General features: G+C 56.1%; 1 protein-coding gene across 1 annotated transcript in view; it reads right to left on the minus strand.

Annotated features, from left to right (window-relative positions):
* LOC128968323 (cGMP-dependent protein kinase 1-like) overlaps positions 1-25,072 on the minus strand; it is a 155,625-nt gene that overhangs the window by 108,197 nt on the left and 22,356 nt on the right. Inside the window, exon 2 of the mRNA XM_054382735.1 lies at positions 10,020-10,133. Coding sequence (XP_054238710.1) covers positions 10,020-10,133 — 114 coding nt within the window. The remainder of the gene's footprint in view (positions 1-10,019; positions 10,134-25,072) is intronic.

The raw sequence follows: 25,072 nt of genomic DNA on the forward strand, positions 1-25,072 counted from the left end.
AGCCATTAACACCAGGAGAGGAGTTTGCACACAGGCAGCATGAGATGACCTCTTCAGGAGGCACCTTCCAGCCCTTCATACACTTAAAGCACTGAGAAAATTAATTACCCCATGACTGGAGTCCTTCCCATGGCCACCTCTGAGCATGCTCTCTCCTGAGCCTGCTTCCTTCCAGCTCAGCTCAGCTCAGCTCCTTCTCAGTCTAGAAGGTAACACTCAGAATTGTCAGGACTGAAGGGAGCTCAAGGCTCAGCCAGTCCCAACCCCCTGCCATGGGCAGGGACACCTCACACTCCAGCAGGTTGCTCACAGCCACCTCCAGCCTGGCTGCAAACACCTCCAGGGATGAGACTTCCACCACCTCCCTGGGCAACCTCTGCGAGGCTCTCACCACCCTCCTGGCCAACAACTTCTTCCTCACAGCCAATCTCAAGCTCCCCACTTCTACTTTTGCTCCATCCCCCCCACTCCTCTCCCTCCCTCACACCCTCCAAAGTCCCTCCCCAGCTTTCTTGGAGCCCCCTGCAGATGCTGCAAGGCCACCAGAAGGTCTCCTGGGAGCCTTCTCCTCTCCAGCCTGCACAACCCCAACTCTCTCAGGCTGTCTGCAGAGCAGAGCAGCTCCAGCCCTCTGCTCCTCCTCCTGGCCCTTCTCTGGACCCCTTCCAGCCCCTCCACAGCCTTCCTGGCCTAGGGGCTCCAGACCTGGACCCAGAGCTCCAGGTGGGCTCTCAGCAGAGTGGAGCAGAGGGGGAGAATCCCCTCCCTGGCCCTGCTGGCCACACTTCTCCTGCTGCAGCCCAGGCTCTGCTTGGCTCTCTGGGCTGCAAGTGCTCACTGCTGGCTCCTGCTGAGCTTCTCCTCCCCCAGCACCCCCAAGGCCTTTCCTTCAGGGCTGCTCTCCAGCCAGTCCCTGCCCAGCCTCTCTCAGTGCCTGGGATTGCCCTGCCCCAGCTGCAGGACCTTGTCCTTGGTCTTGTTGAACCTCCTGAGGTTGGCTTGGGCTCAGCTCTGCAGCCTGTCCAGGTCCCTCTGGATGGATCCCTTCCCTGCAGCCTGTCCAGCTCCCTCTGGATGGATCCCTTCCCTCCAGCCTGTCCAGCTCCCTCTGGATGGATCCCTTCCCTCCAGCCTGTCCAGGTCCCTCTGGATGGATCCCTTCCCTGCAGCCTGTCCAGCTCCCTCTGGATGGATCCCTTCCCTCCATCCTGTCCAGGTCCCTCTGGATGGATCCCTTCCCTGCAGCCTGTCCAGCTCCCTCTGGATGGATCCCTTCCCTGCAGCCTGTCAGCAGCACCACTCAGCTTGGTGCTGAGGTAACCTCAATGCCACTGTCCATGGCACCAATAGAGAGGTCAAAGAAGCCTGGTCCCAGGACTGATCCCACAGGGACTCCACTTGTCACTTCAGAATGTGACACCAACTTAGTCACAGCAGCACAGAATGGCTTGGGGTGGAAAGGACCTTAAATATCATCCAGTTCCATAGGCAGGGGGGTTAAAACTAGAGGATCTTTAAGGTTCCTTGCAACAAAAAGCACTGTGGGACTCCATGATGCCAGCTTTGCTCAGATATTCTTCACTCTTGATGAACATCCTCACTCCTCAGCCTGTGCTTAGATCCTACATCAAAATAGCTCTGACTGGGGAGCTTGATTAAAGAATTCATCCAGAGCTACACCTCAGCATGGGACCCTGTTAAAAACTTAGTGCATAGTTTGTGCATAGAATTGTTTGGATTGGAACAGACCCCCAGGCTCCTCCAGGCCAACACCAACCCACCCCCACCATGGTCACCCAACCATGGCCCCAAATGCCATGGCCACAGCTTGCTGCAACACCTCCAGCCATGGGGACTCCACCACCTCCCTGGGCAGCCTCTGCCAATCCTTGACCTCTCTTGCACCAAAGAAATTTCTCCCCCTCTCCAACCTAACCCTCCCCTGGCACAATTTCAGGACATTGTTTCTCCTTCTGTCACCTGAGACCAGGGAGCAGAGCCCAACCCCCAGCTGGCTGCAGCCTCCTCTCAGGAGCTGTAGAGAGCAATGAGGTCTCCCTCAGCCTCCTCTTCTCCACCCCAACCCCCCCCAGCTCCCTCAGCTGCTCCTCCCTCCCCAGCCCTCTTCTCCAGACCCTTCCCCAGCTTGATTTGATGCTGATTACAGCCATGCTCTTGGGGCAGCCTCAGAAGGCCTGGGCTGTCCTTCTGGAGAGGTCATCATGAGAGGGGAGTCAGAGCAGAGTAATTACCCCGGAGCTGCTTTAATTGCTGCAAAGAGCCCGAGGCCCTCCCGCAGTGATTTAAGCCTCTTTGTGCCTCCTGCAGAGCCAGCCGCAACTGAGGATCCAGGGAGAGGAAGGACACTGAAAGCTTTAGTGTTCCCTAAGCCCAAGCAGCAGCACAGAGAAGCTGCAGCAGGAGATGCCAGCACAGCTGAGACGTCCCTAGGGCCCACAGGCAGTGCCTCCTGTGCTCAGCCTCTGCTGCAATCTCCATTCTCAAGAGCAGACACTTCACATCCTCACATGAAGTGCTGCCAGGCACAGCAAACCCCACTCCTAGCTCTCTGCTGCTGCTGGCTCCAGCAACTGACACTTGGGAAGCCCTCTGCTCTGCCCTGGAATATTGCATCCAACTCTGGGCTCCTCAGTTCAGGAGGGACAGGGATCTACTGCAGAAAATCCTGCCTGGGGAGGAGAGGCTGAGAGCCCTGGGGCTGTTCAGTCTGCAGAGCAGAAGGCTGAGAGGGATCTGCTCAATGTCTGTCAAGAGCTGAGGGCTGGGGGGCAGGAAGGAAGGCACAGGGACAGCCTCTGCTCACTTGTGCCCTGGCATAGGCCAAGGGGCAAGGGATGGAAACTGCAGCCCAGGAGGTTGCAGCTCACCAGGAGGAGGAACTTCTTGAGTGGGAGGGTGCCAGAGCCCTGGAGCAGGCTGCCCAGAGAGGTTGTGGAGTCTCCTTGTGTGGAGCCTTTGCAGCCCTGTCTGGATGTGTTCCTGTGTGCCCTGTGCTGGATTCTCTGCTCCTGCTCTGGCAGGGGCTTGAACTGGAAGCTCTCCAGAGGTCCCTTTCAGCCCCTCACATCCTGTGAGCCTGAGAAATGTGAATTGAAACATTTCTCTAAGTGCAGTTCAGGTGGTGACCCTTTATGTCACATTGTCACCTGGCATCACTGTCACCAGGTGCCTGTGCCCAGGGCAATCCTCCAGTCATAGATTCATAGAAAGAGTCCATCCCAGAGCCCCAGAGCTGCTGCAGGCAGTGGAAGATCTCCTGTGAGGCCAGGCTGAGGGAGCTGAGGGCTTGGAGCTTGGAGCAGAGGAGCCTGAGGGCTGCCCTCATGGCTGGGGAGAAAGATGTGCAGGGCTGGAGCCAGGCCAAGGCCAGGCCAAGGGGCACTGGGGGCAAGCTGGAGCAGAGGAGGTGCCAGGGGAAGAGGAGGGAAAAGTTTGTCCCTGTGAGGGTGCTGGAGCCTGGAGCAGGCTGCCCAGAGAGGTTGTGGAGTCTCCTGCTCTGGAGCCTTTCCAACCCCCCTGGCTGTGTTCTGTGTGCCCTGCCCTGGGTGCTCCTGCCCTGGCAGGGGTTGGGCTTGGGGAGCTCTGGGGGTCCCTTTCCTGTTCTGTGATAGAATGGGTAGGGGTGGAAGGGACCTTGAAGATCACCTAGTGCAAGCCCTGTGCTGGGGGGTACTGGAACCCCCTGCCCCCACTAGAGTAGGCTGCTCCAGCCCTCACCCAGCCTTGCCTGGCTCCTGAAGCAAAGCTGCTGGTGAGCAAAGTCAGCATCAGGGCTCAGGGAATACATCACAACCACAGAGCCACAGAATGGCTCAGGCTGAAGGGGACCTCAGAGCTCATCTAGCTCCAATCCCCTGCCATGGGCAGGGACACCTCCTACCAGCCCAGCTTGCTCAAGGCCTCATGCAGCCTGGCCTGGAACACCTGCAGGGAGGAGGCAGCCACAGCCTCCCTGGGCAACCTGTGCCAGCCTCACCACCCTGGTACTGAAGAACTTCTTCTCAGCTCCAGGCTAACCCTGCTCTGCCTCAGCCTCAAACCTTCACTCAGGCTCTGCTCTTCCAGAGCTCTGTGACATTTCTTCCTTAGCTAAAAGAACAAAGTGCTGCTTGCAGAAGGGGCAACAATTTCATAGCAATGTAGAACTGGCAGGGCTGGAAGGGAGCCCAAGGCTCAGCCAGTCCCAACCCCCTGCCATGGGCAGGGACACCTCACACTCCAGCAGGTTGCTCACAGCCACCTCCAGCCTGGCTGCAAACACCTCCAGGGATGAGGCTTCCACCACCTCCCTGGGCAACCTCTGCCAGGCTCTCACCACCCTCCTGGCCAACAACTTCTTCCTCACAGCCAATCTCAAGCTCCCCATTTCTACTTTTGTTCTGTTTTGCTCCAGTCCCTTACATGTCCCCAGTTGATATGCACAAGTCCAAGGCCTCTCCTCAGGCAGGTCTGGCTGGAACACTTTCCCAAAGTCATGCTGTGCCACCTCACTTGAAAGCACATCAAACTGATTACAGCCACAGCCATGCAGCAAGGAGAGAGAAAGCATCTCGAATGCACTTAGGAAACAAGGTGAGAGAAGAAGGTCCTTAATTACCATAATGGGGAAGGAACAGACCATGGCAACAACTGCCTTGAAGAACAACCTCTCTGAGGACATTGGGTGCAGAGACCTCACAACTGCTCCCAAGTTAAGCAGCAAAAAAGGCTACGGAGAGATTTCACTTGGGATATTGCATCCAGCTGTCGGTTCCCCAGGTCAGGAGGGACAGGGATCTGCTGGAGAGAGGCCAAGGGAGGGCTGCAAGGCTGCTGAAGGGCCTGGAGCAGTGCCTGGGGAGGAGAGGCTGAGAGCCCTGGGGCTGTTCAGTCTGCAGAGCAGAAGGCTGAGAGGGATCTGATCGGGCGTGCAGACTTTGATGGCTTCAGGGATCTGCTGGCCAAAGTGTCGTGGGACAAAGCCCTAGAGGGAAGAGGGGCCCAGGAGAGCTGGTCAGTATTCAAGGACCACCTCCTCTGTACCCAGGAGCAATGTATACCAACAGAGAGAAAAGCAGGGAAGAATGCTAGGAGGCCTGCCTGGATGAGCAAGGAGCTGCTGGACACACTATCACTTAAAAGGAAGCTCTACAAGGAGTGGAGGAAAGGACAGCTGGAATGGGGGGATATAAGGAAGCTGCCTGAGCAGCAAGAGACCTGCTTGGGAAAGCCAAAGCACAGTTTGAATTGAATCTAGCCAGGGAGGGCAAAGGGAACACCAAGAATTTCTACAGGTATATGAATGGTCAAAAGAAGCCTAGGGAAGGTGTGGGCCCCCTCAGAAAGGAAACAGGTGAAATGGTCACAAGGGACCTGGAAAAGGCTGAGGTTCTCAAGGACTTCTTTACCTCAGTCTTCACTGCAAGGGCCTCCAGCCACACTCCTGGAATAGTCATGGAAGCGAATGGCAAGAACCAGAAGGAAGAGCTGCCCATCATAAGTGAAGATCAGGTTGGAGATCACCTGAAGAACCTGAAAGTGTTCAAGTCCATGGGACCCAAGGGGATACACCCACGGGTACTGAGAGAACTGGCAGAGGAGGTTGCCAAACCCCTCTCTATTGCATTCCAAAAGTCCTGGCAGTCTGGGAAAGTCCCCACTGACTGGAAAAGGGGAAGAGGGAAGAACCAGGGAACTACAGGCCAGGCAGTCTCACCTCTGTGCCTGGCAAGATCATGGAGCAGATCCTCCTGGAGGCACTGCTGAGACAGAAGAATAGTGAAGAGGTGATTTGGTACAGTCAGCATGGGTTTACCAAGGGCAAATCCTGCCTGACAAACCTGGTGGCCTTCTATGAACAGGTGACAACATTAATAGATGAGGGGAGAGCAACTGATGGCATTGACCTGGACTTGAGCAAAGCCTTCCACACTGTCCCACACCACAGCCTGGTCTCCAAGCTGGTGACACATGGGTTTGATGGGTGGGCACCACCAGATGGATAAAGAACTGGCTGGATGGCAGCACCCAAAGAGTGGCTGTCAATGGCTCCATGTCCCAGGGGAGGCCAGGGACAAGTGGAGTCCCTCAGGGATCAGTCCTGGGACCAGGCTTGTTCAACATCTTTGTTGGTGCCATGGACAGAGGCATTGAGTGCACCCTCAGCAGGTTTGGTGATGACACCAAGATGTGTGGTGCAGCAGACAGGCTGGAGGGAAGGGATCCATCCAGAGGGAGCTGGACAGGCTGCAGGGAAGGGATCCATCCAGAGGGACCCAGACAGGCTGGAGGGAAGGGATCCATCCAGAGGGACCCAGACAGGCTGGAGGGAAGGGATCCATCCAGAGGGACCCAGACAGGCTGGACAGGTGGACACAAGCTAACCTCAGGAGGTTCAACAAGACCAAGTGCAAGCTGGGTGGAAGCAATCCCAAGCACAAATCCAGGCTGGGCAGGGACTGGCTGGAAAGCAGCCCTGAGGAGAGGGACTTAGGGGTGCTGGGGGAGGAGAAGCTCAACAGGAGCCAGCAGTGAGCACTTGCAGCCCAGAGAGCCAAGCAGAGCCTGGGCTGCAGCAGGAGAAGTGTGGCCAGCAGGGCCAGGGAGGGGATTCTCCCCCTCTGCTCCACTTTGCTGAGAGCCCACCTGGAGTACTGCATCCAGTTCTGGAGCCTCTGTTCCAAGAGGGATATGGACATGCTGGAAGGTGTCCAGAGAAGGGCCAGGAGGATGAGCAGAGGGCTGGAGCTGCTCTGCTATGAGGACAGACTGAAAGAGTTGGGGCTGTTCAGTCTGGAGAAGAGAAGGCTCCCATGAGACCTTCTTGTGGCCTTCCAGGATCTGAAGGGGGCTCCAAGAAAGCTGGGGAGGGAGTTTTTAGACTATCAGGGAGTGACAGGACTGGGGGGAATGGAACAAAGCTGCAAGTGAGGAGATTCAGACTGGATGTGAGGAAGAAATTCTTCCCCATGAGAGTGGTGAGAGCCTGGAATGGGTTGTCCAGGGAGGTGGTTGAGGCTCCATCCCTGGAGGTGTTTAAGGCCAGGCTGGATGAGGCTCTGGCCAGCCTGATCCAGTGTGAGGTGTCCCTGCCCATGGCAGGGGGGTTGGGACTGGCTGAGCCTTGTGGTCCCTTCCAACCCTGACTGATTCTGTGACTGTATGATTCTGTGATTCTATGATTCTATGAATGTCTGTCAAGAGCTGAGGGCTGGGGGGCAGGAAGGAAGGCACAGGGACAGCCTCTGCTCACTTGTGCCCTGGCATAGGCCAAGGGGCAAGGGATGGAAACTGCAGCCCAGGAGGTTGCAGCTCACCAGGAGGAGGAACTTCTTGAGTGGGAGGGTGCCAGAGCCCTGGAGCAGGCTGCCCAGAGAGGTTGTGGAGTCTCTTTCTCTGGAACCTTTCCAGCCCCATGGAGGTTTGCTGGGGAGAAGAGACTTGGGAGCTGAAGAGACAGTCAAAGCAAAACTGGTAGCAAGAGTTGCTGCCTGTGTGATCTGCAGTGACAAAGAGGTTGAACATGGCCACAGGAATAGAGTGACCATGGAGGACTGTATCATGGGCTCATGGAACCACTACAGGTGGAAAAGACCTCCAAGGCCATAGAATTATCATAAAATCACAGAATGGCTCAGCTTGGAAGGGACCTCAGAGATCATCTACTCCAGGCCCTGCCACGGGCAGGGACACCTCCCACCAGCTCAGGCTGCTCAAGACCTCATCCAGCCTGGCCTGGAACACCTCCAGGCAGGAGGCAGCCACAGCCTCCCTGGGCAGCTTGTGCCAGAGTATCACCACCCCCCTATTGAAGAACTTCTTCTTCAGCTCCTATCTAACCCTGCTCTGCCTCAGCTTCCAACCATTCCCCCTTGGCCTGTCTCCAGACACCCTCAGCAAAAGTCTCTCTGCAGCCTTCCTGCAGGATCCCTTCAGGTGCTGGCAGGCATCTCTGAGGTCCCCCTGGAGCCTTCTCCTCTGCAGGCTGCACACCCCCAGCTCCCTCAGCCTGGCCTCACAGCAGAGCTGCTCCAGCCCTTGGATCATCTTTGTGGCCTCCTCTGGACTCTCTCCACAGCTCTGTGCCCTTCTCCTGCTGGGGACACCAGAGCTGGAGGCAGGATTGGAGGTGAGGTCTGAGCCCAGCAGAGCCAAGGGGCAGAATCCCCTCTGCTGCCCTGCTGCCCACACTGCTCTGGCTGCAGCCAGCACACAGCTGCCTGCTGGGCTGCAGGAGGGCACTGCTGGCTCCTGGGCAGCTGCTCAGCACCCAACACCCCTAAGGCTTTTTTGTCAGCCCAGCACCTCCATGACCACTCAGTGCAGTGCTCATGGTCCTAGAGGATCAGGCTTTTAGCTTTGCATTTCCAAGGAGAACTCAACCAGAAACATCAGCTGGGTTCATTGGCTGGGATTTGACCTTCTCTCCTCTCTCCCTGCTCTTCCCAGCTTTCCATATCTGCATTTATCACACAATGCTGGAGCTCATCTGAATCCACCCCCAAGCCCCCAGACCATTACGTGGACAGGACACCAGGCTCTGCATGGGTAATGGGAAATGGATAATGCATAATGCACCCATGGGGCAAGAAAGCACATGGAACAGAGGCTGGGTCAAGTCCCACTGCCCACTCCCACCCATGAGGTGAAGCATCTCATAGAGGAACAGCTCAATCCCCTTGGATCAAGCCCCATGTCCCACTCACACCCATGCTCTTCTTGGCTCCCTGGTTGCCAAGGAGGAAGCAGGTGAAGCATCTCATAGAGGAACAGCTCAATCCCCTTGGCTCAAGCCCCATGTCCCATCACACCCATGCTGCTCTGCCTCCCTGGTGACCAAGGAGGAAGGAGGTGAAGCATCTCCAAGAGCCCAGTGCACTGCCTGGAGTAGTCTGGAGGTCCCTGGGGCTGTCCCTGAGGAGCTGGACATGACTTGTGTGATTTGCCACATCACTTGGGAGGACTCCAAAGCATCTTGCCATCACTGGGCTCACTCTGAAGGACAAAGTGTGCCACTGATCAGCTGCCTGCAGGGTGGCCAAGGACTGCCCTGCAGGGAGCAGGCAGAGTTTGTGCAAGCTGTTCAGGGTGGTGGGGGACAGCATGTTCATCACAGACCTCTGCTTACCTCTGTCACCTCTGCCCAGCTGTTCTCTCTTCAAGAAGCAAAACTGAGGTATTTCTGCCAGGCTTTCCTCTGAGCAGGTACTCTCAGGCCTCATTGTTTTGGAATCATTTCTTTGGCTGGGTTATTCCACCCCTTCTCTTCCTTTCTAACTTCTCCCCCAGAGCATCCTTCAGCCACAGAATAATTTCTCAGCCCCTATAAAGCTCCCACCTGTGATCCCACCAGAAACACTTATCCCCAAGCCCCTGTAAGCCAAATCTCCATGATGTATCTGCTTTTAAATGAAACCATTTTCCTGTTGCACACAGCAATGGGATTTATTCCTTTTTCTTCCCCTTTTTCTTGTTTTTTATTGCCCAGAGCATTCATAAAAGAAACCAGATGAAAGAGGAAGCACTGGAGACTTAGAGCAGGGGATCAGTGCAACCAGGGTTGTTTGTATTTTTCTCCTGATTTAGTCAGTTTAAGGGGAGAAAAAAATTGATTTGCCCTGAAAAAAAAAAAAAAAACCAAAATGCAGCTGCTTTAATTTACTGAGCTCCACCTGAAGACTTCCAAAGGTCAGATGTGTCCAAGGGTGAGATGAAGTTCAGGAGGAGCCATAAGGAGCTGGAGGTTCCTCTGCACAAGGCAGCATCACCTGTGCTGCTTCAGGCTAGGTGGTTCCCTGTGGGAGGAAGCCGAAGCAAACAAGAGGCTGCTGGATCACCTCTTGGGGGTTTGCTTCCCACTCCCAGCGGCTGGGTTCAATCCTACAATGCTAATGAGATGAATCCATCACGGAAGAGGGGCACCTAAGAGAGGTTACAAGCCCACAACAGCGATGGCAGAGCCTTGCTCCCCCCCTGCCAGCCCCCAGGCAGTCCCCAGCGAGGCGCAGAGCTCAGCTTACTTTTGACGGTGGCCGTCCGGGTGCAGTTGTAGAGGATGGCCAACTCCCCAAAGACCTTGCCAGGCCCCATGGTGCACAGCTTCACTCCTTCTTTGGTCACTTCAACCTTCCCATCTGTGAGCAAAAGGGACACAGACTGTTGGACAAAAGGAAACCACCTTTTCCCACACTGAACTGCCCAGGTGCACTCAATAGGCTGGAGAGGAGGAAGACATTCTGGAGAGTGAGGCATTGCAAGGTTGCCCAGGGAGGCTGTGGCTGCCTCCTCCCTGGAGGTGTTGAAGGCCAGGCTGGATGAGGCCTCGAGCAAGCTGGGCTGGGGGGAGTTGATGGCCTTTAAGATCCCTTCCACCCAAACCACTTTGTGATTCTATGAACAAGAGCAACCTGGGAGGTGTCCCTGCCCATGGCAGGGGGCTGGAGCTGGATGATTCACAGATCCACAGATTGCACTGAGTTGGAAGGGACCCTCAAAGGTGGTCTTCTCCAACTCTCCTGCAGCCAGCAGTGACACCTGCCCAGGGCCACATCCAGTCTGATCTGGAATTTCTCCAGGGATGGGGCTCAACCTCCTCCCCAGGCAGCTCTGGGAGCTTAGAGCAGCACTGAGGCTGCCATAGCACTGCCAAGTGTTATCAGTCAGTAAAAAGCTTCTTCTCACCCTAAACTGAGAAGCACATTGTTAGGGGTCCTGCTGCATCAGCCCCCACCCCCAACTGCTTCTCAGCAGGTCCACAGGTGACAAGACAGAAGGACAGACTCTAGGAGCCCAACTCACCCTACACCAGCTGCACTTCTAGGACAGGTATCAGACTGATGAAGGACCTCCTGCAGCAGCACAGGGGAGGGGGGACCTGCTGGGAAGCAGCTCCATGGAGAAGGACCTGGGAGTGCCGGGGGAAAACAAGTTCCCCATGAGCCAGCAAGGTGCCCTGGTGGCCAGGAAGCCAATGGAGTGCTGGGGGGCAGCAAGAGTGTGGGTAGCAGGTCAGGGGAGGTTCTCCTCCTCTCTTCTCTGCCCTAGTCAGACCACATCTGGAGGGCTGTGTCCAGTCCTAGGCTCCCCAGTTCCAGAGACAGGGAAGTGCTGGAGAGAGTGCAGGGCAGGCTGCAAAGCTGCTGAGGGGCCTGGAGCAGCTCTGGGAGGAGCAAAGGCTGAGAGCCCTGGGGCTGAGAGCCTGCAGAAGAGCATCCCCAGAGGAGATGTTCTCAAAAGAAGTCAACTTATGTTTTATAAATGTTTGATTCACCTGAATCATAGAATCACAGAGTAATTTGGGTTGGAAGGGACCCAAGCTCCCCCATCCCAGCCCCCTGCAGCCAGCAGGGACATCCCCAGCCAGAGCAGGTTGCTCACAGCCCCAAACACCCTGACCTGCACTGCTGCCAGCCATGGGGCAGCTCCCACCTCTCTGGGCAGCCTGGGCCAGGCTCTCCCCACCCTCAGCTTCAAACATTTCTCCTTCTCTCCACTCTCCAGCTCCCTCTTGCAGTTCAAACCATCCCCCCTTGGCCTGGCACAAGAGGTCCTGCTCAGAAGTCTGTCCCCAGCTTTCTGCTGGGCCCTTGGAGCACTGCAAGGCCACCAGAAGGTCTCCCTTCTGATTAAGTATCCATCCAACAGGAAACACAAAAGCATTTATCCCAAGAATGAGCCACATCCCTTTCTGGTGCCTCACTGGCTTCAGAGCCTCCTGCAACATAGAACCACAGAATGCCCAGGTTGGAAGGGACTTAAAGCTCCTTCACAGCCAACCCCCTGCCATGGGCAGGGACACCTCCCCCCAGCCCAGCTTGCTCAAGGCCTCATCCAGCCTGGACTTCAACACTTCCAGGGAGGAGGCAGCCACAGCCTCCCAGGGCAGCCTATTGCAGATCCTGGAGTTCAGCCTTGCTTTGCTGTTTGATGCCAACTTGGCCTGGGGCCATCTCTTCACCCCCCCTCCTTGAGAAGGAGCACACTGAGTTTGTCTCTCCTTTAGCTGCTGGAGTGCTGCCTGCTTCCAGGGAAAAGCTGAGCAGTACTAAGCCCACATGATTCAAAAGCCTGCTGGGACCTGTCCCCCTGCTCAAGATGTCATCTGCTGCTTCCCCAAGCAATCCAGGCTGCTCATCCATCTTCCCAGGGAAGCTGCAATTATTCCCACAGACCATTTATTTCCTGACAAGGACTTAAAAAAAACAGCTGAAGAAGCTGAGCTCTGTTTCTTCCAGCTGAGTGATGCTGGTGGAGGAGAAGCATTTCCCACTCTATTAAAACTTGATGTAACTCCTGGCCAGGCACCAGCACGAGTCAATACTCCATCACTGCCTGCAGGAAGAAGTGTGTGGCCAGCAGCCCAGGGGAGGTTCCCCTGCCCCTCTACTCTGCCCTAGTCAGGCCATATCTGGAGCTCTTCCCAACCCCAGCATGGAAGTTTCCAGCACTGTCACTCCTGGTGGGAATTTCATCTTCCTCTCAAATCCTGGGGAGCAAATGGGGATGAACACAAAATCCCAGAGTCCAAGCATGGTGTGGTTGGGAGGGACCCTTGGGCATCACCCAGCCCAAGCCCCTGCTCCAGCAGGGCACCCACAGCACAATGCCCAGCAGCACAATGCCCAGGGGGGGTTGGAAGCTCTCCACACCAGGAGACTCCACAACCTCTCTGGGCAGCCTGCTCCAGCCCTCCAGCACCCTCACAACAAACAACTTTCTCCTCCAGCTCAGCTCCAACCTCCTGCCTTCCACTTTCTGCCCCTTGCCCCTTGGCCTGGCCCTGGGCACCACTCAGCAGAGCCTGGCCCCAGCCTCTTGCCCCCTCCCCACAGCTCCTTTAGCTCTTGCTGAGCATTGCTCAGCTGCCCTCTGGGGCTGCTCTTCTGCAGGCTCTCAGCCCCAGGGCTCTCAGCCTTTGCTCCTCACACAGCTGCTCCAGGCCCCTCAGCAGCTTTGCAGCCCTAACAGAGTCTCCCAGAGATCTTTAGGAATAAACTGATCAGTTCAAGAGGTGGTCAGGAGACAAGAACCCCCTTGAGGAACCTTTGCCTTTACCCACCACACACAGCTACAAGTCTGATAGTGTCTCATGGCTCTGAATCCACCTCCCTCACTCCTCCCCTTTCCCAAGGCTTTGTGATGCTTCTAGTGCCAGAGGCAGGCTTGGTCCCCAGTCCTCCTCAGGCAGTTGTGTTCATCTACCAAGCCACAAAACAGTCCTGAAAAGCCTTCACTACACAGCCCCAGCTGCTGCAGCAGCAAACAGAGCCATTGTGCTCAGAACAATTAAGAGAGACAGGAGAGGACAGAGCCTGGGAGGGCTGGAATGGAAAGGTGAAGGTATTAAATCTTGGCCATGGCAGCAAGAGGAGAGGGACAGGTTGAATGCTTCTACAGTCTAGAAATGAGTGTTGTCATAGCCACAGTCACAGAAAGGGTTGGAAGGGACCTCAAAGCTCATCCAGCTCCAAGCCCCTGCCATGGGCAGGGACACCTCCCACCAGCCCAGCTTGCTCGAGGCCTCATCCAGCCTGGACTTCAGCACCTCCAGGGAGGAGGCAGCCACAGCCTCCCTGGGCAACCTGTGCCAGTCTCTCCCCACCCTCACTCTCAACAATTTCTTCCTCCTCTCCACTCTCACTCTCCCCTCTCCCAGCTCAAAGCCATTGTCCCTCAGCCTGGCACTCCCAGCCCTTCTCCAAAGTCCCTCCCCAGCTCTCCTGGAGCCCTTCAGGTGCTGCAAGGCTGCTCTGAGGTCTCCCTGGAGCCTTCTCTTCTCCAGGCTGAACAGCCCCAACTCTCCCAGCCTGTCCCCACAGGGGAGGTTCTCCATCCTCTGATCATCTTGGTGGCCTCCACTGGAGCCTCTCCAGCAGCTCCAGGTCCTATTAGTGCCTGGGGGCTCCAGAACTGGAGGAAGTCATAAATGTGCTGCTTAATTCCAACCTCTCATAGCAGGAAAGTCTCTCATTGTCCTGCTGTGTAACTGAGCAACCTGAAACACCTCAGAAGGAGCTCTGCAGAGCATGAGCCCCATGGGCAGCAAAGGTCCTGGATGGGTGGAAGCAGGATGGGTTTTCCCCCGCAGGGTGCCAGCCCAGGTGGGGCACTTTGCCTGGAAGGAAGGAAGAAGCTTTGTTTGGTCTCTCCAGCAGCTCAGGGAAGCAGAAGAAAAGCAATCCAGCAGTGATCAATGAGGGGAGAAAAGATGGCCAAGTGCCTCTGACAGCTCCATCAAGCAAGCACTGAATAATGCACAGGAGGCAAGAAGCAAGCAGGGGGAAGAGGCTGTCCCTGCTGCAGCACTCAGTGCTATTGACTGCAGCTTTGATCTCTCCTTCACAGCTCAGCTCAGCTGTGGCAGCTTCAGCTCCAATCCAGCCCTGCCCTTTTCTGCCAGCCCTTCCAGAGTGGCTGAAGACAATGCCAGGTGGTTTTCACTTACAAGCATGGAATCACTACAACTGGAAAAGCCCTTCAAGACCAGAAGGAGAGGACACAGTCTCAAGCTGCACCAGGGGAGGGTTGGGCTGGATGTGAGGAAGAAATTCTTTCCAGACAGAGAGATTGGCCCTTGGGATGTGCTGCCTGGGGAGGTGGTGAAGTCACCCTCCTTGGAAGTGTTTAAACCAGACTGGATGAGGCACTTGGTGCCATGGTTCAGCTGATTAGATGGTGTTGGGGGATAGGTTGGACTGGATGATCTCAGAGGTCTTTTCCAACCTGGTTAATTCTGTGATCATGAAGTCCAGCACTGCCAAGCCCATTACTGAAGCATGGCCCTCAGCACCACATCTGGATCTCTTCCACACCACATCTCTCCAACACTTCCAGGGATGGTGGTTCCACCACTGCTCTGGGCAGCCTGGGGCAGGGCTTGACAACCTTTTCAGTGAAGAAACACTTCCTCATGTCCAACATAAACCTCCCCTGATGCAGCCTGAGGTCCTTTCCTCTTGTCCTGTCACTTTCTCCTTGGGGAGAAGAGACAAATCCCCACCTCACTGCAACTTCCTTTCAGGAGACAGAGCATCCGGTGACATGGACCACCTGTGACTGCACTAGCATGGGGGACTTGCCAAGAGCAAAGCCTGATGATGGCTGTAGAACCATGGCTTGGGTTGGAAGGGACCTCCAAAGCTCAGCCAGCCCAACCCCCTGCACTCAGCAGGGACATCCTCCACTAGATCAGGTTGCCCACAGCCCTCTCCAGCCTCCCCTTGAAGATCTCCAGCCATGGAGCCTCAACCACCTCCCTGGGCAACCTCTTGCAGTGTTCCAGCAGCCTCCTGCTGCAGAACTTGTTCCTCACATCCAATCTCCATCTGCTCTGCTCTACTTTGAAGCCATTGTCCCTGGTCCTGTCCCTGCAGGCCTTTGGGAATAGTCCCTCTGCAGCTCTCCTGGAGCCCCTTCAGGTCCTGGCAGGCTGCTCTGAGGTCTCCCTGGAGTCTTCTCTCCTCCAGGCTGCTTTGGCAGGCTCCTGCCAAGTCCCTGTTCTTCTCCATTCCTCCCTGGACAAAAGCTGCCCTGCTACGAGCTGCCCTCTGAGTCAATTCATTCCTGGTGCTTCAAGGAGCTCCCTGGGCCTTGGCCAGGGCTCATGTCAGCTCCTGATCCACACCATGAGCCAGGCAAGCTCTGTGGAGCAGCTCTCCACAGCAAGGGCTCCACCCTCACAGTGCCCACCAGGATCTGACCAGCATGAAGACAGAGAAAGGAACAACACCTCCAGAAGCCACCAGCCTGCTCCCAGCAGCAGGAGCTGCCAGGAACCAGCTCAGCCATGCACAATTCCAGAGCCTTTGGGCAGACACTCTGAAGTCTCTGCTTTATGGGAGGCTCTTTGGTTCCTTTCTCCAAGCTCTGCTATTTCAATCACATCCCACTCTCAGCAGAAGATATTTTAAGCTGAATATGTATTTTTTACCTCAATTCTTGGATTCAAAGAGCAGAAACCTTCCTTTTTTATCAGCACTTATTCTATCTCAGCAATCCCCCTGGATGATGACAAACCAGAGCTCACAGCTTTCCTTAGCAACTTATACATCAGCTGAGGAAATAGAGAATTATTTGTGGTGGGTGCTACTGAATTCACCCATTCCTGCTGCCTCCTGAGGTCCTCATGAAGAATGATTTGCTTGTGCTCCACCTCCAAGAGACACAGCTCCTCTCAATGGTCACCAGAAGCTTTCCAGCAACCATGATGCTCCTCTCAGACAGCTACAAGTCCAGGCTGCTGCCAGTCAAGCAGAGCTTTGAAGAAATGAAGTGTGTGAGCCTCAAGGCAATGGCATCACCTTGCACCTCATCACCATGAGGCAGCAAGGTGCCCTCCTGGACAAGCAGGGCAATGGTCTCCTGGGGTACAGTAAGGAGAGTGTGACCAGAGAGTCAGGGAAGGTTCTCCTACCACTCAGCTCTGCCCTGGTCAGGCTACATCTGGAGTCCTGGGTCCAGTTCTAGGCTCCTCAGTTAAATAGGGACAGAGAACTGCTGGAGAGAGTGCAGGGCAGGCTGCAAAGCTGCTGAGGGGCCTGGAGCAGCTGTGTGAGGAGCAAAGGCTGAGAGCCCTGGGGCTGAGAGCCTGCAGAAGAGCAGCCCCAGAGGGCAGCTGAGCAATGCTCAGCAAGAGCTAAAGGAGCTGTGGGGAGGGGGCAAGAGGCTGGGGCCAGGCTCTGCTGAGTGGTGCCCAGGGCCAGGTCAAGGGGCAAGGGGCAGAAAGTGGAAGGCAGGAGGTTGGAGCTGAGCAGGAGCAGAAAGTTGTTTGTTGTGAGGGTGCTGGAGGGCTGGAGCAGGCTGCCCAGAGAGGTTGTGGAGTCTCCTGGTGTGAAGAGCTTCCAACCCCCCCTGGGCATTGTGCTGTTGGGCATTGTGCTGTGGGTGCCCTGCTGGAGCAGGGGGTTTGGACTGGATGGTCTCCGGAGGTCCCTTCCAACCCTGCCCTCTGGGACTCATGCTGTGAAAGCCCTGGAACAGCCAGTTGCAGTTTTACACACTGGGTTCAGCTGAAGGCAGTCTGGAAACCAGAGCTGCACTGCAAGACTTCAGGGGAATGCTCGAGGGCTTTGGGATTCTCCTAGCAATTCCAAAGGGCAATAGTATTCCTTGTTGCCCTGCTCCCCACCACACATTCCCCCTGCTGTGGGACTCGTGGCCAGAGCCACTCATTTGCAGATTACACTCTGCATGCTAATTGCATTGCACTTGCAAAATCAATTGCAGGGCAATTAAAAGCTTAATTGCTAAGTGGCTGGTTGACATCAGTGCCAGGCTGATGGAGATCTGTTAACACTTCTCTTTGTGGCACCACACAGGCTGATGATCTTCTGCCCCATGATTATCCATGGGCTGGTGCCAAAGGCACTCTGTGTCCAACCAGTGCTGGCTGCAGAACATCACCTGTCAAGGGGCTGAATGATAACAACAGGAAGAATAAATCCATCTTCTGTGTTCCATTAAGGCTTTTGGAAGAAGCTGTGGGGATGGACTCAATGATCTCCAGAGCTCCATTCCAACCCCTGCCTTGCATGATTCTGTGACATGGAATTGCTCACAGCAAACTCCAGCAGTGGTCCCTGGCAGCCCAGAGCCAGCTGAGTGCTGAGCTGCATCCAGAGCAGGGAGAGCAGCAGCACAGGGAGGGGATTCTGCCCTCTGCTCTGCTCTGCTCAGACCCCACCTGCAGCACTGCCTCCAGTTCTGGGGCCCCCAGCACAAGAAGGACCTGGAGCTGCTGGAGAGGGGCCAGAGGAGGCTACCAAGGATGAGCAGAGGCTGCAGAACCTCCCCTGTGGGGACAGGCTGGGAGAGTTGGGGCTGTTGAGGCTGGAGAAGAGAAGGCTCCAGGGAGACCTCAGAGCAGCCTTGCAGGACCTGAAGGGGTTCCAGGAGAGCTGGGGAGGGACTTTGGACAAGGGCTGGGAGTGCCAGCCTGAGGGACAATGGCTTTGAGCTGGGAGAGGGGAGAGTGAGAGTGGAGAGGAGGAAGAAATTGTTGAGAAGGTCTTTATGATTCTAAAAGGGCAAATCCCAGCTCTCCTTTTCTCCTCCCATCTGAGAGGTGGAAATCCATTTGATATTTCCAGTCATGTTCTTCCACCACTCACAAGCCCAAACCAGCAGCTTGGAGCTCAACCTTTGAAAGTCTGCAAGTGGCAGTGACCTGGAAGTGAAGCTTGGCACCCTGGAGTCTCACTTCTATCACTCCCACACAAAGGCCTGGAGGGAGGTTGTTGCTTGTTAGCTAAAAGCCTGACAAGAGGCAGGTAAATGAAGCAGGACAGGAAGGGTCATGGCTCTTAAGGCTGCTGTGAGACCACCCCAGGTCCCTCCTTATGCCTCAGCAAACCTTTCTGCAGCTGAATGAAGTTACTTCATCTCCTACAAAACCCTGGTGGAGGGACAGCCCACACTTGGTGACCCACAGGGAGAGTCTCCCTCCAGATTGCACAGTGCCAGCTGCTCTGGGGACTCACTGGGGTCCAAACCTTGTCTGGAGGCATCTCCAGTGCCAGAGTCTGTTAAGCAGATGGGATGGGCACCAGCACCTCCAGCACCAGCAGAATCACAGCATCTCAGAGGGGTTGGAAGGGACCTCTGGAGACCATCCATTCCAACCCCCTGCCAGAGCAGGGGCACCCAGGGCAGGGCACACAGGAACACATCCAGGTGTGGCTTGAAAGTCTCCAGAGAAGGAGACTCCACAACCTCTCTGGGCAGCCTGCCCCAGGGCTCTGCCACCCTCAAAGTCAAGAAGTTCCTCCTCATGTTCAGATGGAGCTTCCTATCTTCCAGTTTCTGCCCAGCACCTCCTGTCCTGTCCCTGGGCACCACTGAGCAGAGCCTGGCCCCAGCCTCCTGCCAGCCACCCCTCAGATATTTGTAGGCACTGAGCAGATCTCCCCTCAGCCTCCTCCTCTGCAGGCTCCCCAGCCCCAGGGCTCAGCCTCTCCTCAGCTGAGAGCTGTTCAGTGCCCTCAGCAGCTCACTGCCCTGTGCTGGACTCTCTCCAGCAGATCTTTGTCCTTCTTGAGCTGGGGAGCCCAGCACTGGACCCTGGACCCTAGAAACTCATGCTGAGATCCTAGAACACTTTTAGGTTGGAAGGGACCTTTAGCAGTCCTGCAGTCCCAGCAGGGACATCCCCACCCAGAGCAGGTTTCTCACAGCCCCAACCAACCTGACCTGCCCTGGTGCCAGCCTTGGGGCAGCTCCCACCTCTCTGGGCAGCCTGGGCCAGTGCTTCACCACTGTCAGTCTGAAAGATTCCTTCCTTCTCTCTAACCTAAACCTACCCTCAGCAGCCACAAGAGACATCCAGGACCTACTAAGTATCTACCAAGCCACAGCTTGCGGGTTGGGTGGCAGCTGCTAGCAACAGGGGGGACTTTTGAGGAGCCTCTTCACCAACTCCATGGGTGACTCTTTGTCAACATCTCCTTGAAGGAATGGCCTGGAAGCCACAGGTCAAGCTGTGCACTGTCAGCAGCCCCAGGCAGTGAGCAGCAGTAGCACTGCTTGGCTCTCAAGCAGGAGTTACTCCAGAGAAAGGATTAGTGGAGACAAGAGCAGAGCTGCAGCTGAGCTTCCAGCCTGCCTGCAGACCCTTTTGGGAAAAAGAGAGACTGGACGTAAAGGAGCTGATAGCCCAAAGCTGTAACAGCAGCCTGGGGGCAGAGAGCAGCTCAGAGGATTGAGAGCATCTGAAACAAACAAACAAAAAACGATCATGAAAATTCCCCTGAGCTTTAAAGGTAGGAATTAAAACCTAGAGGAGAAGGCAGGCAAGTGAAGCACAGCATGAAGAGCACAAGGTGTAGCCAGCAGAGCTTTGTGAACCAAGGGGAGGCATAAAAGCATGGCAGGACAGAGGGAAAATAACCCAGGCAATGCCAGATGGAGCTGGTTGGGGGAACAGAGCTCAAGAAGCATTGACAGCTGTCCCAAAGCTCAGCCCATCCTGCACACCACCTCCTGGCAGTGTAGCCTGTGGGGTGAAGCAGCAAACAAGGCTGCCAGCAGGATGGGGCCAGGCTCTTCTCAGTTAGAGCAGGGACAGGACAAGGGGCAGTGCACATAACTCAGTCACAGGAGGAGAAACTTCTCTGGTGTGAGGGTGCTGGAGGCCTGGAGCAGGCTGCCCAGAGAGATTGTGGAGTTTCCTTCTCTGGAGACTTTCAAGGTCCACCTGGATGTGTTCCTGTGTGCTCTGCCCTGGGTGACCTTGCTCTGGCAGGGGGCTGGGGTTGGATGAATGATCTTTGGAGGTCCCTCCCAAGCCCTGGCATTCTGTGGCTGTGTGAGTTGTGACTGCAATGCCACAAGTTCAAACTGTCCCTCTCTTGGTGCTGACAGGCTCCTGTGAGCAGGACCCACCAGCAGTGCATCCCTCCTGCTGGAGGGTATTGTGTGCAGGACTCTGCTGGATGGGAGCTCTGCAGGATCCAGACTGGAGCTCAGAAATAACCTCAACCCATCAGGGATTCATTACCCTGCCTAAGAAGAAGCCCATGTGGAGTGAGAAGCCACCATGAGCTAGCTCACCCTGGGGGAGGGGGTGCACAGCAGGGTGCTGAGGGATCCCTGCAGATCAATCCACACTTGAGCATCACCACACAGCTGCCTTCTTCAGGCTGCAACCAGGATCTGCAGGAACTGGGCCACAGCAGCCCTCAGGCAACCTCCAGTTAGGGTGGGAAGTGTGAGCAGGCTCCAGCTGGCTTTGGAAACTCTGATAAATGGTCTCAGCATCTCTCATGGAGCCATGGCATCAGGGTGCTTGGAAGAGACCCTCAAGGCCATCCAGCCCAACCATTAACCCAGCACCAACAAGCCCACCACTAAACCATGGCACTCAGCACCACCTCTATGTGGGCTTGGAGCACATCCAAGGATGGGGGCTCCACCACCTGGGCATCCTGGGCCAGGCCTTGACAACCCTTACCAGGAAGAAATTCTTCCTCAGCTCCAACCTAACCCTCCCCTGGCACTATTTCAGGACATTTCCTCTCCTTCTCTCACCTGAGACCAGGGAGCAGAGCCCAACCCCCAGCTGGCTGCAGCCTCCTTTCAGGAGCTGTAGAGAGCAATGAGGTCTCCCTCAGCCTCCTCTTCTCCACCCCAACCCCCCCCCAGCTCCCTCAGCTGCTCCTCCCTCCCCAGCCCTCTTCTCCAGACCCTTCCCCAGCTCTCTTGCCCTTCTCTGCACCTGCTCCAGCCCCTCAGTGTCCTTCTGGCAGTGAGAGGGCTCCAAAACTGAACCCAGCACTCAAGCTGCTCTCTACCTGATTGATGGCCAGTGGTAGCAAGTAACATGGAGGACTATGGCATGGGCACCTGACGACAGAACCACAGAGACCTTCAGGGTGGAAAGCCCCTCAGGATCACCAAGGCCAACCCAGAGCCCTACTCTGCAAGGCTCACCCCTAAACCATGGCCCCAAGCACCACATCCAAACCACCTTCAAACACCTCCAGCCTTGGGCACTCCACCACCTCCCCTGGGCAGCCTGTGCCAATCTCTGACCACTCCTGCTGGCAAAACCCTTTGCCTAATGTCCAGTCTGAGCCTGCCCTGCTGCAGCCTGAGGCCATTCCCTCTTGGGCAGTCCCTGGGAGAAGAGACCAGCAGCAACCTCTGCACAACCTCCTCTCAGGGAGCTGCAGGGAGCAGGAGCTCTGCCCTCAGCCTCCTCTTCTCCACACTAACCCTCCCCAGCTCCTTCAGTCTCTCCTCATCACATTTCCTCTGCAGGCCCTTCCCAGCTTCCTTGCCCTCCTCTGCCCTGGCTCCAGCAGATCTTTGGAGGAGGATTTTAGGACAAGATGGACAAAGCCTCAGGCAGCCTGGTGCCACTCAGGCCATTGCTTGGCTTCACCTGCAACCTCCTGACTTAAGGTATCCTACAATCCAAGCTTCTCCAAGACCTAAAAAGAGCTGTGCACCCCAGCAGCCTTGTGGTGTTTGGGTTTCTTGTGCAGACACAGAGAGTTTGTGAAGCCTTGGTGAACAACTCCCAGCCCTGTGTTTGACAGCATCGTGCTGCTGGCTAAGGAGGCACTTCTGAGCCTTCCTCTGCTCTTCCAGCCTCAAGGCAAAAGGGAACAATTTCTTCTGCAGACAAATCCTTCCTCATCTAACAAAAACAACTCTCAACCAAGCAGGGCACTGCTCCATGCCTCACCACCCTCAGAACAAACTCTGGAACCTCCATTAGCTGCTGCAAGCTTCCAAACTGGGAATGCAGTTGGCCAACAGACACACTGCAGTCAGCCAGGGAGCCCCAGACTGGTTTGGGTGGAAAGCTCCCCCAGCCCAGCCCCTGCAGCCAGCAGGGGCATCCCCAGCCAGAGCAGGTTGCTCACAGCCCCAAACACCCTGACCTGCACTGCTGCCAGCCATGGGGCAGCTCCCACCTCTCTGGGCAGCCTGGGCCAGGCTCTCCCCACCCCCAGCCTCAAACATTTCTCCTTCTCTCCACTCTCCAGCTCCCTCTTGCACTTCAAACCATCCCCCCTTGGGCTGGCACAAGAGGTCCTGCTCAGAAGTCTGTCCCCAGCTTTCTGCTGGGCCCTTGGAGCACTGCAAGGCCACCAGAAGGTCTCCCTGGAGCCTTCTCCTCTGCAGGCTGCCCAAGCCCAACTCTCCCAGCCTGGCCTCCCAGCAGAGGGCTTCCAGCCCTGCCAGCATTGCTGTGGCCTCCTCTGGCCCTGCTCCAGCAGCTCCCTGGCTGTGCTGTGCTGAGGGCTCCAGAGCTGCCCCAGCACTGCAGGGGGGTCTGAGCAGAGCACAGCAGAGGGGCAGAATCCCCTCCCTGCCCCTGCTGCCCACACTGCTGGGGCTCAGCCCAGGCCAGGCTGGGGCTGTGCTGGCAGTGCTGGGTGCTGGCTCCTGGCCAGCTCTGCACCCCCAGCACCCCCAAGGCCTTCTCCCCAGGGCTGCTCTCCAGCTCTGCTACCACCACCAGCTTCAGCAGGTCTCTAAGCCTAGGAGCAGATGGGCAGCTTCTCATCCATTGTAGGCTTGATCAGTTCATTTATCCCCCACCAACACTTCTGACCCTCCAAGGCAGCTGGTGGAAGCCCTTTCAGTGCAGCTCAAAGTTTTTCCATTATTGCTGTCATCACTTATTCATCACCTGCTTGCTGCCTCTCTGGGAAAGATGGCATTGAGAACAACCAGAAGTGACAGGGGCCTGCAGGGAGATGAGGGAAAATTTCTTTGTTGCCAGAGTGGTCAGGGATTGGCAGAGGCTGCCCAGGTTGGTGGTGGAGTCCCCATGCCTGAAGGTGTTCCTGCAAGGTGTGGCCATGGCACCTGGGGATGTGGGCTGATGGCCCAGGCTGGGGTGGACTCAGTGATCTTAAAGGTCTCTTCCAACTGCATCACTTCTATGGTTCTATGACTCTGAGAGACAAGAGGGTAATGAATGAAGCTCTGAAAGCTGTTGGCAGGAGAGAACATCCTTCCTCCACCTCCAGCTCTTCTGCAGGCTCTCAGCCCCAGGGCTCTCAGCCTTTGCTCCTCACAGAGCTGCTCCAGGCCCCTCAGCAGCTTTGCAGCTTGCCCTGCACTCTCTCCAGCACTTCCCTGTCTCTGGAACTGGGGGGCCCAGAAATGGAGCTCTGTGTCCAGGTCTGGAGCCCTCAACAGAGGAAGGGCACAGAGCTCATGGAGAGGGTCCAGAGGAGGCCATGGAAATGATCAGGGGGGTGGGCACAGGCTGAGGGAGCTGGGGGTGTTCAGCCTGGAGAGGAGAAGGCTCCAGGCAGACCTCAGAGCAGCCTGCCAGGACCTGAAGGGGCTACAAGAAGGCTGCAGAGGGACTGTTCCCAAAGGCCTGCAGGGACAGGACCAGGAGCAATGGCTTCAAAGTAGAGCAGAGCAGATGGAGATTGGATGTGAGGAACAAGTTCTGCAGCAGGAGGCTGCTGGAACACTGCAAGAGGTTGCCCAGGGAGGTGGTTGAGGCTCCATGGCTGGAGATCTTCAAGGGGAGGCTGGAGAGGGCTGTGGGCAACCTGATCTAGTGGAGGATGTCCCTGCTGAGTGCAGGGGCTTGGACTGGATGAGCTTTGGAGATCCCTTCCAAACCAAACCATTCTGAGTTCCTGGCTGCTGTCCTACCTGCAGCCAGCCACAGCAGGACCTGTCCAGGTCCACTTCCTGAGCTGTAAAAGCAATCCTGGGAGCACAGGCAGGTGTCAGCACTGGCACCAATGAATCCACTGGCTCCTGCCTCCTTTCCTGAGACAGTGACACCACTGCACTCATGCTTGCAGCCCAACTTGCTGCCTAGTAAACCCCAGCTCCTGCATCTCTTAATTAACAGCAACTAAGATGCAAACTCTGCCTCAGGCACATAATTAACACCAAGGAGATGATAAATGGATCCCTGCAGCTCAGAGTCCAAACATCAAAAAGCACAGACAGGAATCTGTGCCTCCTCCTTATTTGGCTACCTTCAGGTGGCAACAAAATGCTTCCCTTGCCTCTCCTCTTCCCTCTCTCCAGAAGGACAATGTGGGAGGCAGAAGATGTGGGAGAGGTTTTGCTGTGAGCTGAAGGTCCTCACCTCAGTAGATGCAAGGCTCTGGGTTCTGCTCTGCCTATTTTGCACTTTAGGTGCTGAAGGTGCCCAAAGCCTTGGCCAAGGGAATCACTGCAAACCCAGAGACAGACAATGACCTACAACAGGGAATGGGGCCCTTGGAATCCAGCATTCCAAAGACAAACCTCCGTGCTTGGGAGAGAAGAAACCCTGGACACCTGCACTTCCTTCACACTAAAGTCAACTCTTCTACCTGAGAATCACTTCTGCATCCCAGGTGTGGAACTCCAGCAGCAAGGATTTCAGTATGGAAGCGATGGTGTCCCTGTGCTGGGCACTGGGGAGGCTGCACCTCCCACACTGGGCTCACCTCACTGCCAGAAGGACACTGAGGGGCTGGAGCAGGTGCAGAGAAGGGCAAGAGAGCTGGGGAAGGGTCTGGAGAAGAGGGCTGGGGAGGGAGGAGCAGCTGAGGGAGCTGGGGGGGTTGGGGTGGAGAAGAGGAGGCTGAGGGAGACCTCA

This window comes from Indicator indicator, chromosome 7 (genome assembly GCF_027791375.1).
Source record: "Indicator indicator isolate 239-I01 chromosome 7, UM_Iind_1.1, whole genome shotgun sequence".
Taxonomy (NCBI): domain Eukaryota; kingdom Metazoa; phylum Chordata; class Aves; order Piciformes; family Indicatoridae; genus Indicator; species Indicator indicator.